Below are 24,444 nucleotides of genomic sequence, written 5' to 3' on the forward strand. Positions count from 1 at the left end.
CATCCTGTATTATACTCCAGAGCTGCACTCACTATTCTGCTAGTGCAGTCACTGTGCACATACATTACATTACTGATCCTGTACTGATCCTGAGTTACATCCTGTATTATACTCCAGAGCTGCACTCACTATTCTGCTGGTGCAGTCACTGTGTACATACATTACATTACTGATCCTGAGTTACATCCTGTATTATACTCCAGAGCTGCACTCACTATTCTGCTGGTGCAGTCACTGTGTATATACATTACATTGCTGATCCTGAGCCACATCCTGTATTATACTCCCGAGCTGCACTCACTATTCTGCTGGTGCAGTCACTGTGTACATACATTACATTACTGATCCGGAGTTACCTCCTGTATTATACTCCAGGGCTGCACTCACTATTCTGCTGGTGCAGTCACTGTGTACATACATTACTGATCCTGAGTTATATCCTGTATTATACCCCAGAGCTGCACTCACTATTCTTCTGGTGCAGTCACTGTGTACATACATTACATTACTGATCCTGAGTTACATCCTATATTATACTCCAGAGCTGCACTCACTATTCTGCTGGTGCAGTCACTGTGTACATACATTACATTACTGATCCTGAGTTACATCCTGTATTATACTCCAGAGCTGCACTCACTATTCTGCTGGTGCTGTCACTGTGCACATACATTACATTACTGATCCTGAGTTACATCCTGTACTATATTCCAGAGCTGCACTCACTATTCTGCTGGTGCAATCACTGTGTACATACATTACCTTACTGATCCTGAGTTACATCCTGTACTATATTCCAGAGCTGCACTCACTATTCTGCTGGTGTAGTCACTGTGTACTTACATTACGTTACTGATCCTGAGTTACATCCTGTATTATACCCCAGAGCTGCACTCACTATTCTGCTGGTGCAGTCACTGTGTACTTACATTACATTACTGATCCTGTACTGATCCTGAGTTACATCCTGTATTATACTCCAGAGCTGCACTCACTATTCTGCTGGTGGAGTCACTATGTACATACATTACATTACTGATCCTGTACTGATCCTGAGTTACATCCTGTATTATACTCCAGAGCTGCACTCACTATTCTGCTAGTGCAGTCACTGTGCACATACATTACATTACTGATCCTGTACTGATCCTGAGTTACATCCTGTATTATACTCCAGAGCTGCACTCACTATTCTGCTGGTGCAGTCACTGTGTACATACATTACATTACTGATCCTGAGTTACATCCTGTATTATACTCCAGAGCTGCACTCACTATTCTGCTGGTGCAGTCACTGTGTATATACATTACATTGCTGATCCTGAGCCACATCCTGTATTATACTCCCGAGCTGCACTCACTATTCTGCTGGTGCAGTCACTGTGTACATACATTACATTACTGATCCTGAGTTACCTCCTGTATTATACTCCAGAGCTGCACTCACTATTCTACTGGTGCTGTCACTGTGCACATACATTACATTACTGATCCTGTACTGATCCTGAGTTACATCCTGTATTATACTCCCGAGCTGCACTCACTATTCTGCTGGTGCAGCCACTGTGTACATACATTACATTACTGATCCTGAGTTACATCCTGTATTATACTCCCGAGCTGCACTCACTATTCTGCTGGTGCAGTCACTGTGTACATACATTACATTACTGATCCTGTACTGATCCTGAGTTACATCCTGTATTATACTCCAGAGCTGCACTCACTATTCTGCTGGTGCAGTCACTGTGTACTTACATTACGTTACTGATCCTGAGTTACATCCTGTATTATACCCCAGAGCTGCACTCACTATTCTGCTGGTGCAGTCACTGTGTACTTACATTACATTACTGATCCTGTACTGATCCTGAGTTACATCCTGTATTATACTCCAGAGCTGCACTCACTATTCTGCTGGTGCAGTCACTGTGTACATACATTACATTACTGATCCTGAGTTACATCCTGTATTATACTCCAGAGCTGCACTCACTATTCTGCTGGTGGAGTCACTGTGTACATACAGTACATTACTGATCCTGAGTTACATCCTGTATTATACTCCAGAGCTGCACTCACTATTCTGCTGATGCAGTCACTGTGTACATACATTACATTACTGATCCTGTACTGATCCTGAGTTACATCCTGTATTATACTCCAGAGCTGCACTCACTGTTCTGCTGGTGCAGTCACTGTGTACATACATTACATTACTGATCCTGAGTTACATCCTGTATTATACTCCAGAGCTGCACTCACTATTCTGCTGGTGCAGTCACTGTGTACATACATTGCATTACTGATCCTGTACTGATCCTGAGTTACATCCTGTATTATACTCCAGAGCTGCACTCACTATTCTGCTGGTGCAGTCACTGTGTACTTACATTACGTTACTGATCCTGAGTTACATCCTGTATTATACCCCAGAGCTGCACTCACTATTCTGCTGGTGCAGTCACTGTGTACTTACATTACATTACTGATCCTGTACTGATCCTGAGTTACATCCTGTATTATACTCCAGAGCTGCACTCACTATTCTGCTGGTGCAGTCACTGTGTACTTACATTACATTACTGATCCTGAGTTACATCCTGAATTATACTCCAGAGCTGCACTCACTATTCTGCTGGTGCAGTCACTGTGTACATACATTACATTACTGATCCTGTACTGATCCTGAGTTACATCCTGTATTATACTCCAGAGCTGCACTCACTATTCTGCTGGTGCAGTCACTGTGTACATACATTACATTACTGATCCTGCGTTACCTCCTGTATTATACTCCAGAGCTGCACTCACTATTCTGCTGGTGGAGTCACTGTGTGCATACATTACATTACTGATCCTGAGTTACCTCCTGTATTATACTCCAGAGCTGCACTCACTATTCTGCTGGTGCAGTCACTGTGTACATACATTACATTACTGATCCTGCGTTACCTCCTGTGTTATACTCCAGAGCTGCACTCACTATTCTGCTGGTGGAGTCACTGTGTACATACATTACATTACTGATCCTGAGTTACATCCTGTATTATACTCCAGAGCTGCACTCACTATTCTGCTGGTGCAGTCACTGTGTACATACATTACATTACTGATCCTGCGTTACCTCCTGTATTATACTCCAGAGCTGCACTCACTATTCTGCTGGTGCAGTCACTGTGTACATACATTACATTACTGATCCTGCGTTACCTCCTGTATTATACTCCAGAGCTGCACTCACTATTCTGCTGGTGCAGTCACTGTATACTTACATTTCATTACTGATCCTGTACTGATCCTGAGTTACATCCTGTGTTATGTTCCAGAGCTGCACTCACTATTCTGCTGGTGGAGTCACTGTGTACATACATTACATTACTGATCCTGTACTGATCCTGAGTTACATCCTGTATTATACTCCAGAGCTGCACTCACTATTCTGCTGGTGCAGTCACTGTGTACTTACATTACATTACTGTTCCTGAGTTACATCCTGAATTATACTCCAGAGCTGCACTCACTATTCTGCTGGTGCAGTCGCTGTGTACATACATTACATTACTGATCCTGAGTTACCTCCTGTATTATACTCCAGAGCTGCACTCACTATTCTGCTGGTGCAGTCACTGTATACTTACATTTCATTACTGATCCTGTACTGATCCTGAGTTACATCCTGTATTATACTCCAGAGCTGCACTCACTATTCTGCTGGTGCAGTCACTGTGTACATACATTACATTACTGATCCTGAGTTACATCCTGAATTATACTCCAGAGCTGCACTCACTATTCTGCTGGTGCAGTCACTGTGTACTTACATTACATTACTGATCCTGTACTGATCCTGAGTTACATCCTGTATTATACTCCAGAGCTGCACTCACTATTCTGCTGGTGCAGTCACTGTGTACTTACATTACATTACTGATCCTGAGTTACATCCTGAATTATACTCCAGAGCTGCACTCACTATTCTGCTGGTGCAGTCACTGTGTACATACATTACATTACTGATCCTGCGTTACCTCCTGTATTATACTCCAGAGCTGCACTCACTATTCTGCTGGTGGAGTCACTGTGTGCATACATTACATTACTGATCCTGAGTTACCTCCTGTATTATACTCCAGAGCTGCACTCACTATTCTGCTGGTGCAGTCACTGTGTACATACATTACATTACTGATCCTGCGTTACCTCCTGTGTTATACTCCAGAGCTGCACTCACTATTCTGCTGGTGGAGTCACTGTGTACATACATTACATTACTGATCCTGAGTTACATCCTGTATTATACTCCAGAGCTGCACTCACTATTCTGCTGGTGCAGTCACTGTGTACATACATTACATTACTGATCCTGCGTTACCTCCTGTATTATACTCCAGAGCTGCACTCACTATTCTGCTGGTGCAGTCACTGTGTACATACATTACATTACTGATCCTGCGTTACCTCCTGTATTATACTCCAGAGCTGCACTCACTATTCTGCTGGTGCAGTCACTGTATACTTACATTTCATTACTGATCCTGTACTGATCCTGAGTTACATCCTGTGTTATGTTCCAGAGCTGCACTCACTATTCTGCTGGTGGAGTCACTGTGTACATACATTACATTACTGATCCTGTACTGATCCTGAGTTACATCCTGTATTATACTCCAGAGCTGCACTCACTATTCTGCTGGTGCAGTCGCTGTGTACATACATTACATTACTGATCCTGAGTTACATCCTGTATTATACTCCAGAGCTGCACTCACTATTCTGCTGGTGCAGTCACTGTGTACATACATTACATTACTGATCCTGAGTTACATCCTGTATTATACTCCAGAGCTGCACTCACTATTCTGCTGGTGCAGTCACTGTGTACATACATTACATTACTGATCCTGAGTTACATCCTGTATTATACTCCAGAGCTGCACTCACTATTCTGCTGGTGCAGTCACTGTGTACATACATTACATTACTGATCCTGAGTTACATCCTGTATTATACTCCAGAGCTGCACTCACTATTCTGCTGGTGCAGTCACTGTGTACATACATTACATTACTGATCCTGTACTGATCCTGAGTTACATCCTGTATTATACTCCAGAGCTGCACTCACTATTCTGCTGGTGCAGTCACTGTGTACATACATTACTGATCCTGAGTTTTATCATATATTCTTCTCCAGAGCTGCATTCATTATTCTGCTTTTTTTTAACCTCACATTTTATAAGCAGAATTTCAAGGATGCATAAAACACTCTTAGTTATAGTTATTTATCCATTTTGACATTTTTACGTATCCCCTTTATATATGCAAATCACAGGGTGTCTCTTTGGTGCAATCAGACTGGGAAGTAAGTGTTGTATTTTCCTGCAGCGCCCCACAGGAAAAATGAAGTACTGCAAGGTTCCTATTGAGGTCAGCCGTCTTTGGGTCCTCCAGGCTGGAGCCGCTCTTCATTCCCTCGTCCTGGCTGAATCATAGGGGGTCGCTCAGTAATAGGGTTATACACGGTGCGGACGATCCTGGGATAATCTTGGCTTTAGCAGCCGGATTGCAGCCGTGACCCAGTGACCCGATCATCCGTCGTCTATTTTTAGGGACTTACTTGGTTACCCATTAGCGCTGTATAAAGCCGAGTCACCGCAGGATTGTTAGACTTTCTGGGTCATGTAATTACTTTGCTCTATTTCTTTTTTTCACATATATTTATTTATTTTTTTTATAGAAAATGACACAAAGGGCCGTAAGACCCCCGAACGAATGAAAGTGACAATAGAGAATTAGGGCAATGTGGGAAAAGAAAGCCTGAACCGAAGTTTTGCAGAATAGCCGTATAGATCACAATGACGGGGCCTCATCAATAACGCATGAGCACAGCCCGTCCTGGGAGCTGACAAAGGGATGATTGTCTTTTAGTATTATATTATTTAAAGGGGACCTGTCCGGATCGCTAGAGAATTGTCGCACTGTCCAATCAGAGCTGAAGTAGTCGGTACAATTGCATCCTTTAACGAGGCTGCCCCAGACTAGGTGGCAGTGGCCTGTGTCGGACCCCCCAGTTTTCTGTAGTGCAGCTCCAATCACATTCACTTTAATTGAAGCTGAGCTGCAGTACAGAGAATGGCCACTACATGGTGTATGGAGCTGTGTTGTCCGACTATGTGCAACCGATCGCCGCAGGAACTGATAACAGCTGATCAAAGGGTGGGCCGAGGAGAGAGAGGGGTAAGGTGAAGCTCCTGGACCCCAATGCAGTATCTGTACCAGGACCCCCACCTGCCACGTGCCCTTTGTATTACTGGTGTCTTCTTCTGTAGCAGAAGGGTCTTTGGGCTCCTCTGCACCCTCTATAACTGTGCTTGCACTTCGGAAGGACAAGACGCAAGCTTCTTCCATGCTACTTGAAAACAAAAAAAAAAAAAGACTACTAGGTGGATGGGGGTCCATTTACTGGGACCTCCACTAGAATGGCCAGCCATGTTTAGTGGAAGTTCTGCATGTGCGCTGATGAGTTATTCAAAGTCGTTGGTGCTTGACTATCTCCGAAAGTCCTATACTGATTGCATCAAGCGACAGTGCACACGTGAACCCACCTCTCTATCCAAATGGGGGACCTAAGTCTCAATTATTGGGGGTTTCAGTGGTATAGAAGATTGCACCTACCATGTTCTAACTGGAAGATGTAAATTTTTTGTCTGTTTTGTGCACCCTTCCCTCTTCTCATCCAGTGCTAGTGCATGTGAAACATCAATATGGGGAAAAAGGATGTGGTCTAGAAGGTTCCTCTGATTTTTCTTGACAAATTCTATATCCTTAAAGGGGTTGTCTCTTAAACAACATTTAAAACATGTCCAACCACCTCCTATAGACGGTGACTGGAGTGGTAGTGAGCGTGTGCGACCACCTCCTATAGACAGTGACTGGAGCGGTAGTGAGCGTGTGTGACCACCTCCTATAAGACGGTGACTGGAGTGGTAGTGAGCGTGTGCGACCACCTCCTATAGACAGTGACTGGAGCGGTAGTGAGCGTGTGCGATCACCTCCTATATACAGTGACTGGAGCGGTAGTGAGCGTGTGCGACCACCTCCTATAGACGGTGACTGGAGTGGTAGTGAGCGTGTGCGACCACCTCCTATAAGACAGTGACTGGAGTGGTAGTGAGCGTGTGCGACCACCTCCTATAGACGGTGACTGGAGCGGTAGTGAGCGTGTGCGACCACCTCCTATAAGACGGTGACTGGAGTGGTAGTGAGCGTGTGCGACCACCTCCTATATACAGTGACTGGAGCGGTAGTGAGCGAGTGCGACCACCTCCTATAGACAGTGACTGGAGTGGTAGTGAGCGTGTGCGATCACCTCCTATAGACAGTGACTGGAGCGGTAGTGAGCGTGTGCGACCACCTCCTATAGACAGTGACTGGAGAGGTAGTGAGCGTGTGCGACCACCTCCTATAGACGGTGAATGAAGCCTTAGTGAGCGTGTGCGACCACCTCCTATAGACGGTGAATGAAGCCTTAGTGAGCGTGTGCGACCACCTCCTATAGACAGTGACTGGAGTGGTAGTGAGCGTGTGCGATCACCTCCTATAAACAGTGACTGGAGCGGTAGTGAGCGTGTGCGACCACCTCCTATAGACGGTGAATGAAGCCTTAGTGAGCGTGTGCGACCACCTCCTATAGACGGTGAATGAAGCCTTAGTGAGCGTGTGCGATCACCTCCTATATACAGTGACTGGAGCGGTAGTGAGCGTGTGCGACCACCTCCTATAGACAGTGACTGGAGTGGTAGTGAGCATGTGCGACCACCTCCTATAGACAGTGACTGGAGAGGTAGTGAGCGTGTGCGACCACCTCCTATAGACAGTGACTGGAGCGGTAGTGAGCGTGTGCGACCACCTCCTATAGACGGTGACTGGAGCGGTAGTGAGCGTGTGCGACCACCTCCTATAAGACGGTGACTGGAGTGGTAGTGAGCGTGTGCGACCACCTCCTATAGACGGTGACTGGAGCGGTAGTCAGCGAGTGCGACCACCTCCTATAGACAGTGACTGGAGTGGTAGTGAGCGTGTGCGACCACCTCCTATAGACAGTGACTGGAGCGGTAGTGAGCGTGTGCGACCACCTCCTATAGACAGTGACTGGAGAGGTAGTGAGCGTGTGCGACCACCTCCTATAGACGGTGAATGAAGCCTTAGTGAGCGTGTGCGACCACCTCCTATAGACGGTGACTGGAGTGGTAGTGAGCGTGTGCGACCACCTCCTATAGACAGTGACTGGAGCGGTAGTGAGCCTGTGCGATCACCTCCTATAGACAGTGACTGGAGTGGTAGTGAGCATGTGCGACCACCTCCTATAGACAGTGACTGGAGAGGTAGTGAGCGTGTGCGACCACCTCCTATAGACAGTGACTGGAGAGGTAGTGAGCATGTGCGACCACCTCCTATAGACAGTGACTGGAGTGGTAGTGAGAGTGTGTGACCACCTCCTATAGACAGTGACTGGAGCGGTAGTGAGCGTGTGCGACCACCTCCTATAGACAGTGACTGGAGCGGTAGTGAGAGTGTGTGACCACCTCCTATAGACAGTGACTGGAGTGGTAGTGAGCGTGTGTGACCACCTCCTATAGACAGTGAATGGAGCGGTAGTGAGCGTGTGCAACCACCTCCTATAGACAGTGAATGAAGCCTTAGTGAGCGAGTGTGACCACCTCCTATAGACAGTGAATGGAGCAGCGGTCGCAATTGCTCACTACATCTCTATTCACACAGGGGACTTCTGGGACTTCTCTTCTTGTGAACAGTAGGGGGGCCAGCTGTAGGACCCTCATGGATCATACAATAATACCTGTCCTGGGAATAGGGGATATGCTGTGTATGGGACAAACCCTTTAAGTCTTCTGCCTTCCATGAATGCAGATGAAACCATTGATTCCCCGGTAGAGGTGTAACTTGTTTTTGGGCCCCCAGTGCCAGATCTGTATCAGGTCCTATGAGCCCAGTATAAACTGGTATCTTCTCATATGGCCTCGGGCCCCTCGGTTACCAGAACCGACGTGTGCACTCACATTAACTCTGAAGACCTCCGGACGAGCTGAGAACTTGTTCTCCTTTACTGCTTTCTAAGGATAACGTATTGTGTTGTTCTTTTCAGGGCATCCACGAGCCATCGGGACCCAGTGATGGTTACCTGAAGCTGGAAGAGCTGGTAAAGATGGTGGTATCTCCATATCTGGCGGCTTATGGGGACCGGAGCTACTGCCACAATAGTGCTCCCTGTCTACTTGGTAAGATCGCCTCTTCTTTTAGATGGACATGACCCAATATGGCCGAATACGATGAAAGCTAGAACCATTGTGGTGACTTCATGGTGGACCTCAAATGGTGGTCCATGGTCTCCAACGTGTGGCTCTTCAACTGTTGCAACACTACAACTCCTAGCATGCACTGACGGCTACAGGCTGACATCTTCTGCAATCCTGGGCAGCTCTCAGCCTGTGGCCCCTGGCAGCTCTCAGCCTGTGGCCCCTGGCAGCTCTCAGCCTGTGGCCCCGGGCAGCTCTCAGCCTGTGGCCCCGGGCAGCTCTCAGCCTGTGGCTCCGGGCAGCTCTCAGCCTGTGGCTCCGGGCAGCTCTCAGCCTGTGGCCCCGGGCAGCTCTCAGCCTGTGGCCCCGGGCAGCTCTCAGCCTGTGACCCGGGGCAGCGGTTCAGATGGTCTGAGCGCATGGTCTGAGCGCTGTGGTGGGACCTCCTCCATAAGCTAGGACATAGAAGGCTCCCAATATGGTGGACGCAAGCCATCCTTCTATTGAATTGTCCACTATTCAGGGGAACGGCCACCACATCTCTGGCCAGACAATCCCTTTAAGTGTTAGAGAGCTGATACTTTGGGAACTATTTTTTATGTTATATCATCATTAATCACAAGACCACACAAGGCAGAAAATAATATTCCGAAGCCTTAGAAAGCATTGAGTGTGATCAGATGAGCATAACCTCGGGCCATACGTGGTGTTCTCAGCCTCCAGAGTGTGGGAAGAAAGTCAACGCAGTTTCGGTAATTAACCCCGTTTTCATACTGACATGTTTATGTTGCTGTATAATTGCTAATCCAAACCAATTAAGAGGCAAACATTAGTCAAATATTAATTCCAGACTCCAAATCGCCATCCTGTCAGCTGGAAAGTATAGAAGGGCCCGGGATAATGAGACTGTAAAGGCCAATGCCCCCTATAGATGGAAAACATTTACATCGGCTCATGAACAATCTCCCATAGAGATGCACAGGGCCGTAACTGAGTCACCTCTGCTTCCAGAGTCAGTTCAGATCTACCAACTAAAGCTCATCTCCACCTTTGAACAGTATAATATAATTCATATTTAGCAGTAGTTTTTTTTCTAAGTATTAGGTACATCCTGTATTATACTCCAGAGCTGCACTCACTATTCTGCTGGTGCAGTCACTGTGTGCATGCATTACATTACTGATCCTGTACTGATCCTGAGTTACATCCTGTATTATACTCCAGAGCTGCACTCACTATTCTGCTGATGCAGTCACTGTGTACATACATTACATTACTGATCCTGTACTGATCCTAACTTACATCCTGTATTATATTCCAGAGCTGCGCTCACTATTCTGCTGGTGCAGTCACTGTGTACATACATTATATTACTGATCCTGAGTTACCTCCTGTATTATACTCCAGAGCTGCACTCACTATTCTGCTGGTGCAGTCACTGTGCACATACATTATATTACTGATCCTGTACTGATCCTGAGTTACATCCTGTATTATACTCCAGAGCTGCACTCACTATTCTGCTGGTGCAGTCACTGTGTACATACATTACATTACTGATCCTGAGTTACATCCTGTATTATACTCCAGAGCTGCACTCACTATTCTGCTGGTGCAGTCACTGTGTACATACATTACTGATCCTGTACTGATCTGTAACATCCTGTATTATACTCCAGAGCTGCACTCACTATTCTGCTGGTGCAGTCACCCTGTACTTACATTACATTAGTGATCCTGTTCTGATCCTGAGTTACATCCTGTATTATACTCCAGAGCTGCACTCACTATTCTGCTGGTGCAGTCACTGTGTATATACATTTACATTACTGATCCTGAGTTACATCCTGTATTATACTCCAGAGCTGCACTCACTATTCTGCTGCTACAGTCACTGTGTACATACATTACATTACTGATCCTGAGTTACCTCCTGTATTATACTCCAGAGCTGCACTCACTATTCTACTGGTGCAGTCACTGTGTACATACATTACATTACTGATCCTGAGTTACATCCTGTATTATACTCCAGAGCTGCACTCACTATTCTGCTGGTGCAGTCACTGTGTACATACATTACATTACTGATCCTGAGTTACATCCTGTATTATACTCCAGAGCTGCACTCACTATTCTGCTGGTGCAGTCACTGTGTACATACATTACATTACTGATCCTGTACTGATCCTGAGTTACCTCCTGTATTATACCCAGAGCTGCACTCACTATTCTGCTGGTGCAGTCACTGTGTACATACATTACATTACTGATCCTGAGTTACATCCTGTATTATACCCCAGAGCTGCACTCACTATTCTGCTGGTGCAGTCACTGTGTACATACATTACATTACTGATCCTGTACTGATCCTGAGTTACATCCTGTATTATACTCCAGAGCTGCACTCACTATTCTGCTGGTGCAGTCACTATGTACATTACATTACTGATCCTGAGTTACATCCTGTATTATACCCCAGAGCTGCACTCACTATTCTGCTGGTGCAGTCACAGTGTACATACATTACATTACTGATCCTGAGTTACATCCTGTATTATACTCCAGAGCTGCACTTACTATTCTGCTGGTGCAGTCACTATGTACATTACATTACTGATCCTGCACTGATCCTGGGTGACTTGTACTGTACATAGGTGTGATCGGTCCTCTTTAAATGCTTCTGAATACCCCATAATGACTCTTGTTGGCCTCTGTTCAGCTGCACAGAGTTGTGTCCTCAGAGCTGACGTTCTCCTTGGCTTCCCGCCTGGTGTGATACATTTAGTGCACAGAACCGCGGCCGCAGTGAATAGACACATGAAATCCAAAGCAGCTGCGTGACTAATCAATGCCAAAAAAATGACTCTGATCATTGGCGTCTATGTTCAGGTTTTCAGAGGAGGAGCGAGGGGGTCGCAGCAGGGGTCTCATTTATTTGGTGGGTTTTCCCAGAATCCTTGGTGTTATTATTTGAACACTCTGCCCACTCTCATGGGCAGCTGTGGAGACACCTCACGCGGGGTGAATGCCAATTAGTCGCCATCATCAACACTTCTCGGAGAGAATTCCTGCAGAACAATAATCGCAGATCTCGCTGGGGGGCGGCTTATTAGTGGCCGTATTTTTTGCAAAAAAAGTCACAAATTGTTGCAGATGCCATATTTGTGCAATAATTGGAGACTTTCTCCTGATTCCTGCGCTCTCGACACTTTTCCAAAGTGCAAATTATTGGGGCTTAATGAAAAGTTGCTCTGGTCTAGATGGCCCAGATTTTACTTTCTTGGGGCACAGGTGACCCCAAAATATAGCAAATGTGCTTCATATTAATAAAAATGTAAAAAAACAGAGCAAACCTGGAGATGTCTCAGTAAAACAACCCTCATCGAAATGCTGTAGAAGTCCATCGGGGAGGGGGGGATTCCTTACTTAGGACCTCTTTCTATGTGGCAGGGTAAAGTGGCGTTAAGGATGAGCGCCTACAGATCTGATCGTCTCTGCTGTAAGGCTACACGGCTGCAGAAGCCCTTCCCCAAGACTCTGCATTTGGAGACTATAGTTTCTAGGTCCCCACCCCTTAAAAGGGATTGCTCATCATACAGATGATTTTGCCGGAGGACGCTTGGGGCATGCAGAATGTTCTCACAGATTTGCTTCTGAATGGTCATCCATGTAATCCAGAGACTGTTCATGTCCATCGGAGCAAGGCGTGTTTCCAGAACAGCTCTCGTTCTAGTTTATAGAGGGGTTTCGGGTGGGTGGGTGGGGGGAGGTGATGTGAATCAGAAAATTTATTGGATCCTATTCTATCCCATTATCAACCATTTTGGGCTGGAGGAGGCTGACTGTAGGGTTAGGCTTGAATTTGGACTAACGTTCAAACGATATCGATGAGCTTGGCTGACCAATGTCAAACGATATCGATAAGCTTGGCTGACCAATGTCAAACGATATCGGTTGGCTTGGCTGACCAATGTCAAACGATATCGGTTGGCTTGGCTGACAGTCCAATGTGCCATGGGGTCCCCGAGAGATGATGTCAGGGGAGAGAAGTTTTTGGCGAGAGAAGCCACCAGAAGAAGAGGGTGGAAGTGTCTCTCTTGTAGAGCGAACGGTCGGCACAGAGTATGGAGGAGTCGGGGGTGATGGCTACTGGCCAAACCATGGTTTAGCAGTCGGCTACCTATTGTGTATGGGGCCCCTAATAGTGTAGTCCGGGACGTGTCTGCCCCATGATGATGACATAGTTACATGTCTCCAGTTCTGAGAACCTCTATACGTGTCCAGAGTGAGACAGGCGTTGGCGTATGGAAGACAATCTGTTGATTAAAACGATAAACCCATCATGTGTGAAAGAGTTCAGAGTTTACTACAACTGAAGTGTTTAGATAAAGTTGTGGTTTTTGGGGGGGGGATTTGTTTTTGTTCACACAACAGATTTTCCTGATTATTTTTTTTTATATGCTTATTGCTTTCTTACAAAAAAACGAATATGATCTATGGGCCAGTGGTGTAGTTTGAGAAGAAGACAACAGGATCAGTTGGGCGCAAAATTCTAGCAGTAGCATCACTATGATCCGCGGCAGGGAACATCTGGCGTCTTTGAATTGTTTCGCTGTCAACATCACGCCAATACTTTGGTGCCTGTAGTAGAGTGGGGATACTCCTGCTCCTGCCCACCACACTGCATCCTGCCCACGGCCTACACCACCTCAACGTTCTTCACAGGTGGCACAATGATATCACTGCATTGCGCCGCCTGTGCCAACCTCACTCTATGTGCCGGGAGAAGAGTTCTTGGATTAGAAGATTCTAAACTATTTTTTTTTCCTGAGAAAGTGGCACCAAGGTAGAAGTATTACTTTGGGAAGGGGCACTCCGGGGAATCTTGTCATGGTCACTTTTAAGGGGCCGATCATACTTTCCAAAGGGGGCGATCATTGCATAGTCTCTGGGTGGGAATACCCCTTTTGTGGAAACCCAATTTAACCCCTGGTAGATGAAGGAACGATTAGAGTATTTTTAGTTTCTTATATCCACCGCATGTCTAATTCCAGGATGTGCCCATTGTCCTGGAATTGGATGTGAAGACCATGTGCCTCAGGAAACATCTCCCCGAACGTCATTTTACTATTCCAGTGTCTGGACGTATCTGGACTCCACTTCCCACAGGCTAAATGGTTGAGTTGAAAAGTTCAGTAAGTTTTATAGATTTCAGTCCTCAAAGTCACGACAAGTCTGAGCTCATCTCCGCCTAAGTGTCATTTCTTACAGATCATCCAGACAGTCACAAACCCTCCTACTGAACTCCTAAAAACCATAGTGTGAGCTCCTCATCTACGGGGGTGGTAGTCATGCTTCTTACCTAACTCCTGTGATGTTCTGACAATAAATGGGGTCTTCTCTTTACGATGCTCATGTCTTGTGCAATGTGAGGAGGGGTTTAGGAGGACCTGAGTGTCCTGTCTTGTGTTACTATGAATATGAATGTACACTGTGTAATGCTTCATTTCACCTGCGGAGGTGCTGCAGGGAAATAGAACACTTTCTGCCAGGATTCCCCATAGATAGGAGCTGATCGCTGGGGTCTCAGCAGGGGGGGACACTTTATAGTCAACCTATTGTCAAGGAAGCCTTCTAAATCCATCCTGAAAGCGAAAGTGTATTGATCTCATTCTTATGACTCGCCCCCTGGGCCGTGGGGCACGCGGATCCGGGCGATAGGGGAACGATGGGGGTAGTAGTAGTGGCGGCCCGGTCCCGCGGCTCAGGGTGGTCAGGCCAATGGTAGTCTGCTACGTGCTTCAGATAATGTCCGACTACGCCACCCGTGGATTGCGGTTATTAGGAACCGCCGCTGCATGCAGACCGCTGGGGCTGATGAAGTGTGCAGCTAGGGTAGTGTGACTCCCCACGGGAAGAGTGCGGCCCCAGGGCAGTGTAGTGGATGGTGGGAGTGATGGTGGTGAAGGTCCCAGTACCGGTAGTGCCGGAGGAGCGAAGGAGCACACGGACAACAAGTTACAGTCCAGGGTCTTTACTCACAGTTCGTTTGTTCCGGGTCACTTCTGACAGCAGTGACCGCCCGAGCCGTGCTGCGTCCACCAGGTGAGGGGCTCGGTCAACTCCCAGGCAGTTCAGGAGCATGGCACAGGACCCCCTTTAATCCTTTCTCTGGCCTGCCTCACCAGTGACCCACTTTTGTCCAGCTGCCGCGGACTCGTGCGGTTAAACGTGGGCCCCGTCCTCCGCTGTCCTATATGGTGCCTTCCTAGCAGGTTTGATGAGGTGTCGCACCAATAGATGATCACGACGACCGGTCTTTGGCTGAGGGTAGTTTCTCCTCCACCAACTTGGGATCCGGTACCCTTAATCTGCCTGATCCTTCACCCTGGATTCTCGTGGGTTCTTAGGGTCCCTTCCACCTTCTTGTTCCTGAGCCCTTCTGTTTCTCTCTCTCTTTCTTTGCAGTTCCTTTCTGTTTCTGTTCCGTTCTCTTGGAGCTGAGATGAGCCAAAATCTCAGCTCCCCTTCACCTCCTCCTCGGCCTCTCACTAGGCCCTTCTGGAGTAGAGCTCCTACAGAGCCTCTACTCCCTGTCTTCTCCTCTCTGGACAGAACCTAGATCTGAGATGGTGCCCACCTTTTATACCTCCCTCTGACCATGAGCCCAGGTGACCAGCAACCAATGAGCTCCTTCCTACGCTCAGGAACCAACCCCTATCTGCCCCTACAGCACTGGGTGTTCCACCCCCCTCCCCACTCCAGGCAGGGACATAGTCGGTCGTGCCTGCACTTCTGTCTAGTGGGAGCACCGTTGAGCTGTCCCTCGGAAATGGGGTGTGTGTGCTGTATGCAGCTAACTGAGCCCTGGTCCATACTCCATCCTTACCTGGGAGTGGAATATCACACCTCTGGTCTGAGGTGCAATACCCCTGTAGCGGCCGAACCCTCGGGGCGCTACATTTACCGTTAAAGGTAAAGTTAAAGGGGTGTTTCACCACTATGATATCGATGACCTGTCCTAAGGATGGGTCATTATTATGAGATTGGCGTGGGTTTGACACCCGGTACCCCATAGAAGAATTGTTCTCAGCTTCGACAACGACTGGATGTAAACAAATGCGGAGCAGGAAAAGCCACAGCTCCGTCAACTGTTTCATGACCACTCCTGGCCAAATGAATGTTGAGCTTACCTGCAGTACCAGGCATTGGCCCTAAGCTGTTCCGCTCTGCACCTGTCTACATCCGGTTACTGACAGACCTGAGAACAGTTGGGTGTTCCACTCCACCAATCTGACATTGATGATCTATCCTAAGAACAGGTCATCAATATCATAGTGGTGAAACGCCCCTTGAATTGCCTTGCAAATAATAGGATGGTTTTCGACTTTTCAGCTCATCCAGTAGGTAAATCATACTTTCCAATCTTTTGCATAAGGACTCCAGGAGGAAACGGATTGTGGCGCGATGGGGACCGCATGAAAAGTTTCCTGTGTAGTCCCCCACTTTTCCCGGTCAGGCCCCTCCATACCTTTTCCTTACCCCTTGAATGTCCATTTTATTGCCACCAAATCTTAGGAGGCTTCATTGGCACCTAGGAGATTTGCCAACTCCTCTGCGATTTTGGACGATGTCTACTGTTTCCTGGACATTTTGGAGAGTAGGAAATGGCAAGTGAATGGTACAGCAATGACCCATGCCGGGAGTTGCAGTTTTGCCACAGCTGAAGACCCACTGGTTGGCGACCATCAATATAACTATAACTGGCTTGTATAAGCGGTGTGGCGGGGAGGTGATAAACGCATCAGACAACTCTCTGGCGTATTCATGGTTTCAGTGATGCCCTAGACACAAGACTGAGAAGAAATCTCATCATTTTTGTATTTTTAATGATTAATCAGTTATTAAAAAATGAATAAATAATTATTTAGCACCTACTGGCCACAAGGAGTACTACAGTCCTTGCATTAAAATGTTCAGATTAGCTCATAGCTTTTGAGTGATTATTTTTAGACTTTCTTTTGGATTATTTTTGGACTTATTACTATGATTGTGGCCAAATGTTCCACGATGACTCTTCTTATATGTTTTCTCTCTCTCTTTCTAGAGCATCGATTTCCTAAATGTCGTCTAAGATCCGACACTGTACCCTACACCCCACATGGAGGTATTTCCCTTCCAGTTGAGCGTTGTCTTTCCCCACTCACCGAGCAGGAGGGTGAGGCATATTTGGAAAAATGTGGAAGCATCAGGAGACACACAGTAGCCAACGCTCACACGGACATCCAACTTTTGGCAATGGCCTCCATCATGCATCCCAGATCCGAGGAGACAGAGCTTTCCGACCCATGTCTTCTACTGCAGCCCAGTTTCACCCAGCGACAGTTTAGCAGTGAACCAAATATTGTGGACAGTCCATTGGAGCTGCTGAGTACCGACCTCCATGATGGCTCCGAGCACTGCTGTCCATCCCCCAGCTGACAGGTACCCTGAAAACTAGAGCAAAAATATATATCTGAAATATTTTTGGAGACCCTCACAATGATCCCAACTTCTACTCCACCGCATGATCACAGACTGACCACACCATGTCTTACCAAGAGCCTAACGCAATAAAACAAAATAGAAATCACTTTTTAATGGTACTTTTAACTGTATATGATATGTTTTATAATAAGGTACATCCTTCGTATGTGAAGCCCTCACGTTTTGTTCTCAGTCGACGCGTGAAAACTGAAAATCAGCCAGCGACAAAGGTTGGACTAACACCTTGGATTCTGCCCAATCGGTGCTTCCTGATCGCACAAAACTTGAAATGGTTTTTAACTTTTTAGTTGCTGTTCTAATTAAAGTGCATTTAAGATCAGGAGTCGGAGAAGATGGAACAAACTGGAAAGCAAAATAAAGTTTTATTTTTTCAAATTTGCGTTTAGCGGTGTTTTTGTACCTTTTGTGCTAAAAAATGTTTTTTTAAAAATTGAGGGTCTATCGCAAAGTTCTGGCACCCATTGTGTATAACGGTTGTTACAACAGATACGGATAAATTGCATAAAGGGGGGTATTTATCATTGGTTTTGTGCCAATTTTTTTTTGTCCAAAAATGTAGTTTTTTTCCAAAGCATCTTTGTGCAAAAAAAAAAAGTGGCTTTGTGTTATTTTGCTCCTCTCTCGCTACTTTTGAAATATGGTTGGGAAGGAGGGTCGTGGTTGACTTTGAAAATAGGTGAAACACAAATTTATGTGGGATGGAAGGGGATGAGGGGGGGAGACGAAAAAAGGTAGACAACATGTGTAGACATAAGTTTTATATCTAAAGTTATGCCAACTTTATCAAACATCATGTTTTGTTAACTTTAGTGCAGAAAAAGGCAAAGTAGGAGCAAACTTATGGCAAATTTTCTATAATGCCTGCCAGAAATTTGGTGTGACATTATAACTAAAACTTTAGGTTTCATTCTGTGCCGAAAAGTTGTGCCGAATTTACTAGAACATGTGCACCAACTAAACTTCGGAGCACCTTACTCCGGTGGATTTAGAGTACAAGACTGGCACATGATAGGACATGTGTGTACATATGAGACCTGTTCGGTGACTTGTAAATGGATTTAATGGATTTAGGTGATTGACGCGATGTTTGGGTGATTAAAGCGCCCGTGCAAATTGCAGGCGCGGTCTCCATTCATGTCTTGCTGTGTGTAAAGACCTAAAGGTGAATGTGACTGAGCAGACTTGTCTCCTGTTTATGGAAACCTGGCAATTTTCTTTTCATCTCGAAAATAAAATAATAATAACAATAATAAAAGCTATTAGGGCCGGGATGTATCTGCGTCTGAGGTGTATGAGAGCGGGCAAGACATAAAAGAGGTTACTTGTGTGCATGCAGTTGTGAAGCTTCTCTTTGTCTCTCGTTATAAAACTTGTTTGATCCCACAACAACCGCAGACGCTTCTAGGACACTTCAAAGGTGCAAATGAGGCCACGGAGGAGACGCCTGCTGTCTGGACGCTGCGCCATTTTACAGGCAAACTTATCTGGCCACACTTCAGCCACCGCTGCTCAGTTTTCCATAGTAGGGAAGGAGAGGCATCCAAGAATGGCGATCAGCATCCCATGCAACACAATCGCAGGGTGCTGATTGATTGACCCCCATAAAAACGAAACCTAAAAAGCAATGTCAGAAATTGCGTTTTTCTGTTTCACCATACTTGGAATTTTTTTTTCACCATTTTTTAGTCCATTATGCAGTAAATTGAATTGTATCATTCAAAACTACAATCTGTCCCATAAAAAACAAGATGTACTGTCTCCAAGTAGATGGTGCTGGGACGTCTCGCTGGGAGAGAGAACTATCTTAGGCTGGTTTCACACGTCCTGATTTTCCCGATACTGGAGATATGCGTGTCCGTGTGTGACGTCTGTGTGCCGCATCAGAAGTACTTGTACCGGCGCCTGGAAATCAGCAGTAAAGTTAGCGCTGTTCCCAAGCTCTGGGTGCTGAACGCTGCCCTCATCATTGTCCCTTGCTCACGCTCTGATCAGTGCGAGCAAGGGACAATGTTGGGAGTAGTATTCTGCTCCCGCAGTGTCCATGAATATAAACATAAAATCCTTATACTCACCTGTCCGGAGATGTTCCCCGCTGTAATCCTCTGACCACTGACGTCGGGGAGAATGAGCCACTCCAGTGAGCGGGGCCCTGCACTGAGCGGAGCTCACTGAGTGACAGGACACCGCTCCTGAGATCAGCGCAGCTCCTCGGCTCACTCGCTGAAGCAAGTCATTCTCCCCAGCTCCTCGGTGTCAGCGGTCAGAGGATTGCAGCGGGGGACATCTTCAGACAGGTGAGTATAAGGATTTTATTATTTTATTCTTATTTTTACACATGGACACTGCAGAGCAGACTACTACTACTCCCAACATTGTCCCTTGCTCGTGCTGATCACAGCGCGAGCAAGGGACAATGATGAGGGCAGCGTTCAGTACCCTGCGCTAGGGAACAGCGCTAACTGTACAGCTGATTCCCAGGTGCCGGTACATGTCACACTGATGATTTCATCTGTGTGCGTTCAGCGTGGGACATTTTGCGGATCGTGCAGCGTGTAAAAAAAACTGTCATGTCTACGTGTGGAGCACACGGACACGTGGCCCGTGGAAACACTGACGAGTGCAGACCCATAGATTTGAATGGGTCTGTGTGTGTCAGTGTCTCCAGTACGTGTGGAAACGGTCACCACGCGAACCAGACACACTGACGTGTGAAAGAGTACCTAAGTCTGCAGGAAATACTTTCCAACTTGATACAATTTGCAAAGGTAATTTTCTGTGTGAGTGGAGTGCATGTTATTGGCTGGAGATAACTGATGCTGGGAGAGAGGTAGAGAGAGCTGCTTCATTTCCTGTCTGGACACAGAACCCAGAATAAAAAGTAAAACTTGACAACTCGTTGACTGTACATCAGTTTCCAAATGTTACAGTAAATGTCAGGTTTCATGGTGGGAGAAGATCTTTTACTTCTAACTTCCCCATATTAGGAGAGATCTGAGGGGAGCACGGGAAACAAGACTCGGGATTACTATAATCTGTCTAATAAGGGATCAGCAATGCAACACTAAAATAAAAAATGGTTCTTAAAAGCTGGAATTTAACAGCTGGAGGAGGCAGCCATCACGGCTTGTAAAAAAAAAAAAACAGACTGCTTGGCGTAATAATTTTTCCTCGGGCATCTGCACATCTGTCGCCAACCACAGCCTGACCGGATAGTTTAGGTTGCGATGAGGAAGGAAGACCTCAGCAGGACGAATCAATGTAGCCTTGCTATCGGAAATTTCAGAAGTTTATAAACTTTTATTGAAGTTTCTGTGACACCTCAATATTCCCCTTATTCTCCAGACTTCTGCCCTTCACCCCGGAAGATCCTGACTGATGGCCGCCTGTTCTTGTCTCATCAGTGCTCAGATTTAATCACAATTTCGAGGGTTTTGTTTGTCGTTTTCTGAGGACTGACCTCAGGTTCTCAATTGGATGAGATCTGGGGAGTTTCCTGGCCCCAAAATGTCAATATTTTGTTCCCTGAGCCTCTTGGTTATCATTTTTGCCTCGTGACCTGGTCTCCATCATGCTGGAAAAATCATCATCACCACATTGTCCTGGATGATGGGAGACGTTGTTCTTGGAAGATGTTTAGGTCCCATTCTTTATTCCTGGCCAAGGTCTTAGGCAAAGTTGTGAGTCCGCTCCATGGATTAGAAGCCCCCCACGCATGAAGGGTCTCAGGAGGCTTTACCACCGACAGACACAGGACTCAGGCTAACGTCACTGTCTCTTCTCTGGACAATCATTCTTCCACATGTCCCAAATAGTCTGATGGGGCATCATTAAAGAAATAACTTAACCCCCCCCATCCTCTGCAGTCCGATCTCTATACAAGTTATTTTCTCTGATGCGTTGGGTGTATCTATAGATCACCCTGCTGTCATTATATAACAGATTGGACTATTATTGACTGTCAGTGAAATAAGAAGATTCAGACTAAAATATCTTGTAAGTGTTACTCCAATTTAATCAGAATTCAGACAAATGTTTATATGCCATAAATATTTTATTAAGATGCTCAACTGCACAATAAAAACAGCATTTAAAAGTTAAGAGTAAAAACACAAAACAATGCAAGAAAGGGGAGACCGGTGAGAGACACAAAATAATGAAAATAAGAAACAATACACCAGAAAGCAGAATACTACCGAAGGATGACAATAATAGGTATATGTAGGCACATACAGTTAGGTCCATATATATTTGGACAGAGACAACATTTTTCTAATTTTGGTTCTAGACATTACCACAATGAATTTTAAACAAAACAATTCAGATGCAGTTGAAGTTCAGACTTTCAGCTTTCATTTGAGGGTATCCACATTAAAATTGGATGAAGGGTTTAGGAGTTTCAGCTCCTTAACATGTGCCACCCTGTTTTTAAAGGGACCAAAAGTAATTGGACAGATTAAATAATTGTAAATAAAATGTTCATTTCTAGTACTTGGTTGAAAACCCTTTGTTGGCAATGACTGCCTGAAGTCTTGAACTAATGGACATCACCAGACGCTGTGTTTCCTCCTTTTTGATGCTCTGCCAGGCCTTCACTGCGGTGGTTTTCAGTTGCTGTTTGTTTGTGGGCCTTTCTGTCTGAAGTTTAGTCTTTAACAAGTGAAATGCATGCTCAATTGGGTTGAGATCAGGTGACTGACTTGGCCATTCAAGAATATTCCACTTCTTTGCTTTAATAAACTCCTGGGTTGCTTTGGCTTTATGTTTTGGGTCATTGTCCATCTGTAGTATGAAACGACGACCAATCAGTTTGGCTGCATTTGGCTGGATCTGAGCACACAGTATGGCTCTGAATACATCAGAATTCATTCCGCTGCTTCTGTTCTGTGTCACATCATCAATAAACACTAGTGACCCAGTGCCACTGGCAGCCATGCATGCCCAAGCCATCACACTGCCTCCGCCGTGTTTTACAGATGATGTGGTATGCTTTGGATCATGAGCTGTACCACGCCTGCGCCATACTTTTCTCTTTCCATCATTCTGGTAGAGGTTGATCTTGGTTTCATCTGTCCAAAGAATGTTCTTCCAGAACTGTGCTGGCTTTTTTAGATGTTTTTTAGCAAAGTCTAGTCTAGCCTTTTTATTCTTGATGCTTATGAGTGGCTTGCGCCGTGCAGTGAACCCTCTGTAGTTACTTTCATGCAGTCTTCTCTTTATGGTAGATTTGGATATTGATACGCCTACCTCCTGGAGAGTGTGGTTCACTTGGTTGGCTGTTGTGAAGGGGTTTCTCTTCACCATGGAGATTATTCTGCGATCATCCACCACTGTTGTCATCCGTGGGCGCCCAGGTCTTTTTGCATTGATGAGTTCACCAGTGCTTTCTTTCTTTCTCAGGATGTACCAAACTATAGCTTTTGCCACTCCTAATATTGTAGCAATTTCTCGGATGTTTTTTTTCTGTTTTTGCAGCTTAAGGATGGCTTGTTTCACCTGCATGGAGAGCTCCTTTGACCGCATGTTTACTTCACAGCAAAACCTTCCAAATGCAAGCACCACACCTCAAATCAACTCCAGGCCTTTTATCTGCTTAATTGAGAATGACCTAACGAAGGGATTGCCCACACCTGTCCATGAAATAGCCTTGGAGTCAATTGTCCAATTACTTTTGGTCCCTTTAAAAACAGGGTGGCACATGTGAAGGAGCTGAAACTCCTAAACCCTTCATCCAATTTTAATGTGGATACCCTCAAATGAAAGCTGAAAGTCTGAACTTCAACTGCATCTGAATTGTTTTGCTTAAAATTCATTGTGGTAATGTCTAGAACCAAAATTCGAAAAATGTTGTCTCTGTCCAAATACATATGGACCTAACTGTATGTATATCCACAAAGTTAATCACAATGCATTCTTAAATGTATAGAGATTAGGTGCAATATACTGCACAAAAATAAAATCAATAGTGAAGAGATAAAGATGCATTATAATCAGACATAGCCAAAAAATAACAATAGAATAGCCTCCACCTCAGACCCCCAACGCGCGTTTTGACCTTACTTCATCTGGGGGGGTGTCTCTGTTAGGATTTCAGGTTCTATCTGGTGGTAAAATTCTGGAGAATCAGTCCCTGCATGCAGCAGCAGAGGCACATAAAGCGGCCACAGCACAGACGCTGTAGCCAAAGCCCAGAATCCGCTTCTGTTCTGATTGCCGTTTATATATTTAGTATCAAAAATCAATTTTCTTGGCTGAATGGACAAAAAAAAACAAAAAAAAAAAAACGACGTTGTACGTCACAACTAAGCTGTGATTTCCCTTCCAACATTCCCCAGTAGAGGGCGACAATGAGCAAAGGAAAAAAAGCTCCTCCCACAAGGAGGGGAATATGAAACCTGTGTTGAATCCTGAGGCATGATGGGAGGGATATTCAGGATAGGAAAAAAGGCATTTAGCAACTTTTTATTTTAATTTTGCTTTGTAAATAAGGAATGTGCACAGTCCAGGAAATGTTCATATTAATGGCGAATGGAGTTGCACTTTAAGAAGATAAATTTCTCATCGTTTATTTTGAATTGAGG

The 24,444-nt window shown here is 45.6% G+C and overlaps 1 protein-coding gene across 2 annotated transcripts in view; it reads left to right on the forward strand.

Annotated features, from left to right (window-relative positions):
* The window catches only part of PRR5L (proline rich 5 like), a 56,091-nt gene extending 37,850 nt beyond the window's left edge, over positions 1-18,241 (forward strand). Inside the window, exons 8-10 of one of the 2 annotated variants that reach the window (XM_073658142.1) lie at positions 9,166-9,298; positions 14,374-14,514; positions 17,427-17,563. In XM_073658142.1, coding sequence (XP_073514243.1) covers positions 9,166-9,298; positions 14,374-14,501 — 261 coding nt within the window. In that variant the 3' untranslated portion in view covers positions 14,502-14,514; positions 17,427-17,563. Of the gene's footprint in view, positions 1-9,165; positions 9,299-14,373; positions 14,515-17,426 lie in introns of both variants that reach the window. The other variant, XM_073658141.1, reaches the window with a different exon arrangement.
* Positions 18,242-24,444: the final 6,203 nt, after the last annotated feature.

This window comes from Phyllobates terribilis, unplaced genomic scaffold (genome assembly GCF_046119375.1).
Source record: "Phyllobates terribilis strain yellow unplaced genomic scaffold, ASM4611937v1 Scaffold_13__5_contigs__length_258822181, whole genome shotgun sequence".
NCBI classification, from domain to species: Eukaryota; Metazoa; Chordata; class Amphibia; order Anura; family Dendrobatidae; genus Phyllobates; species Phyllobates terribilis.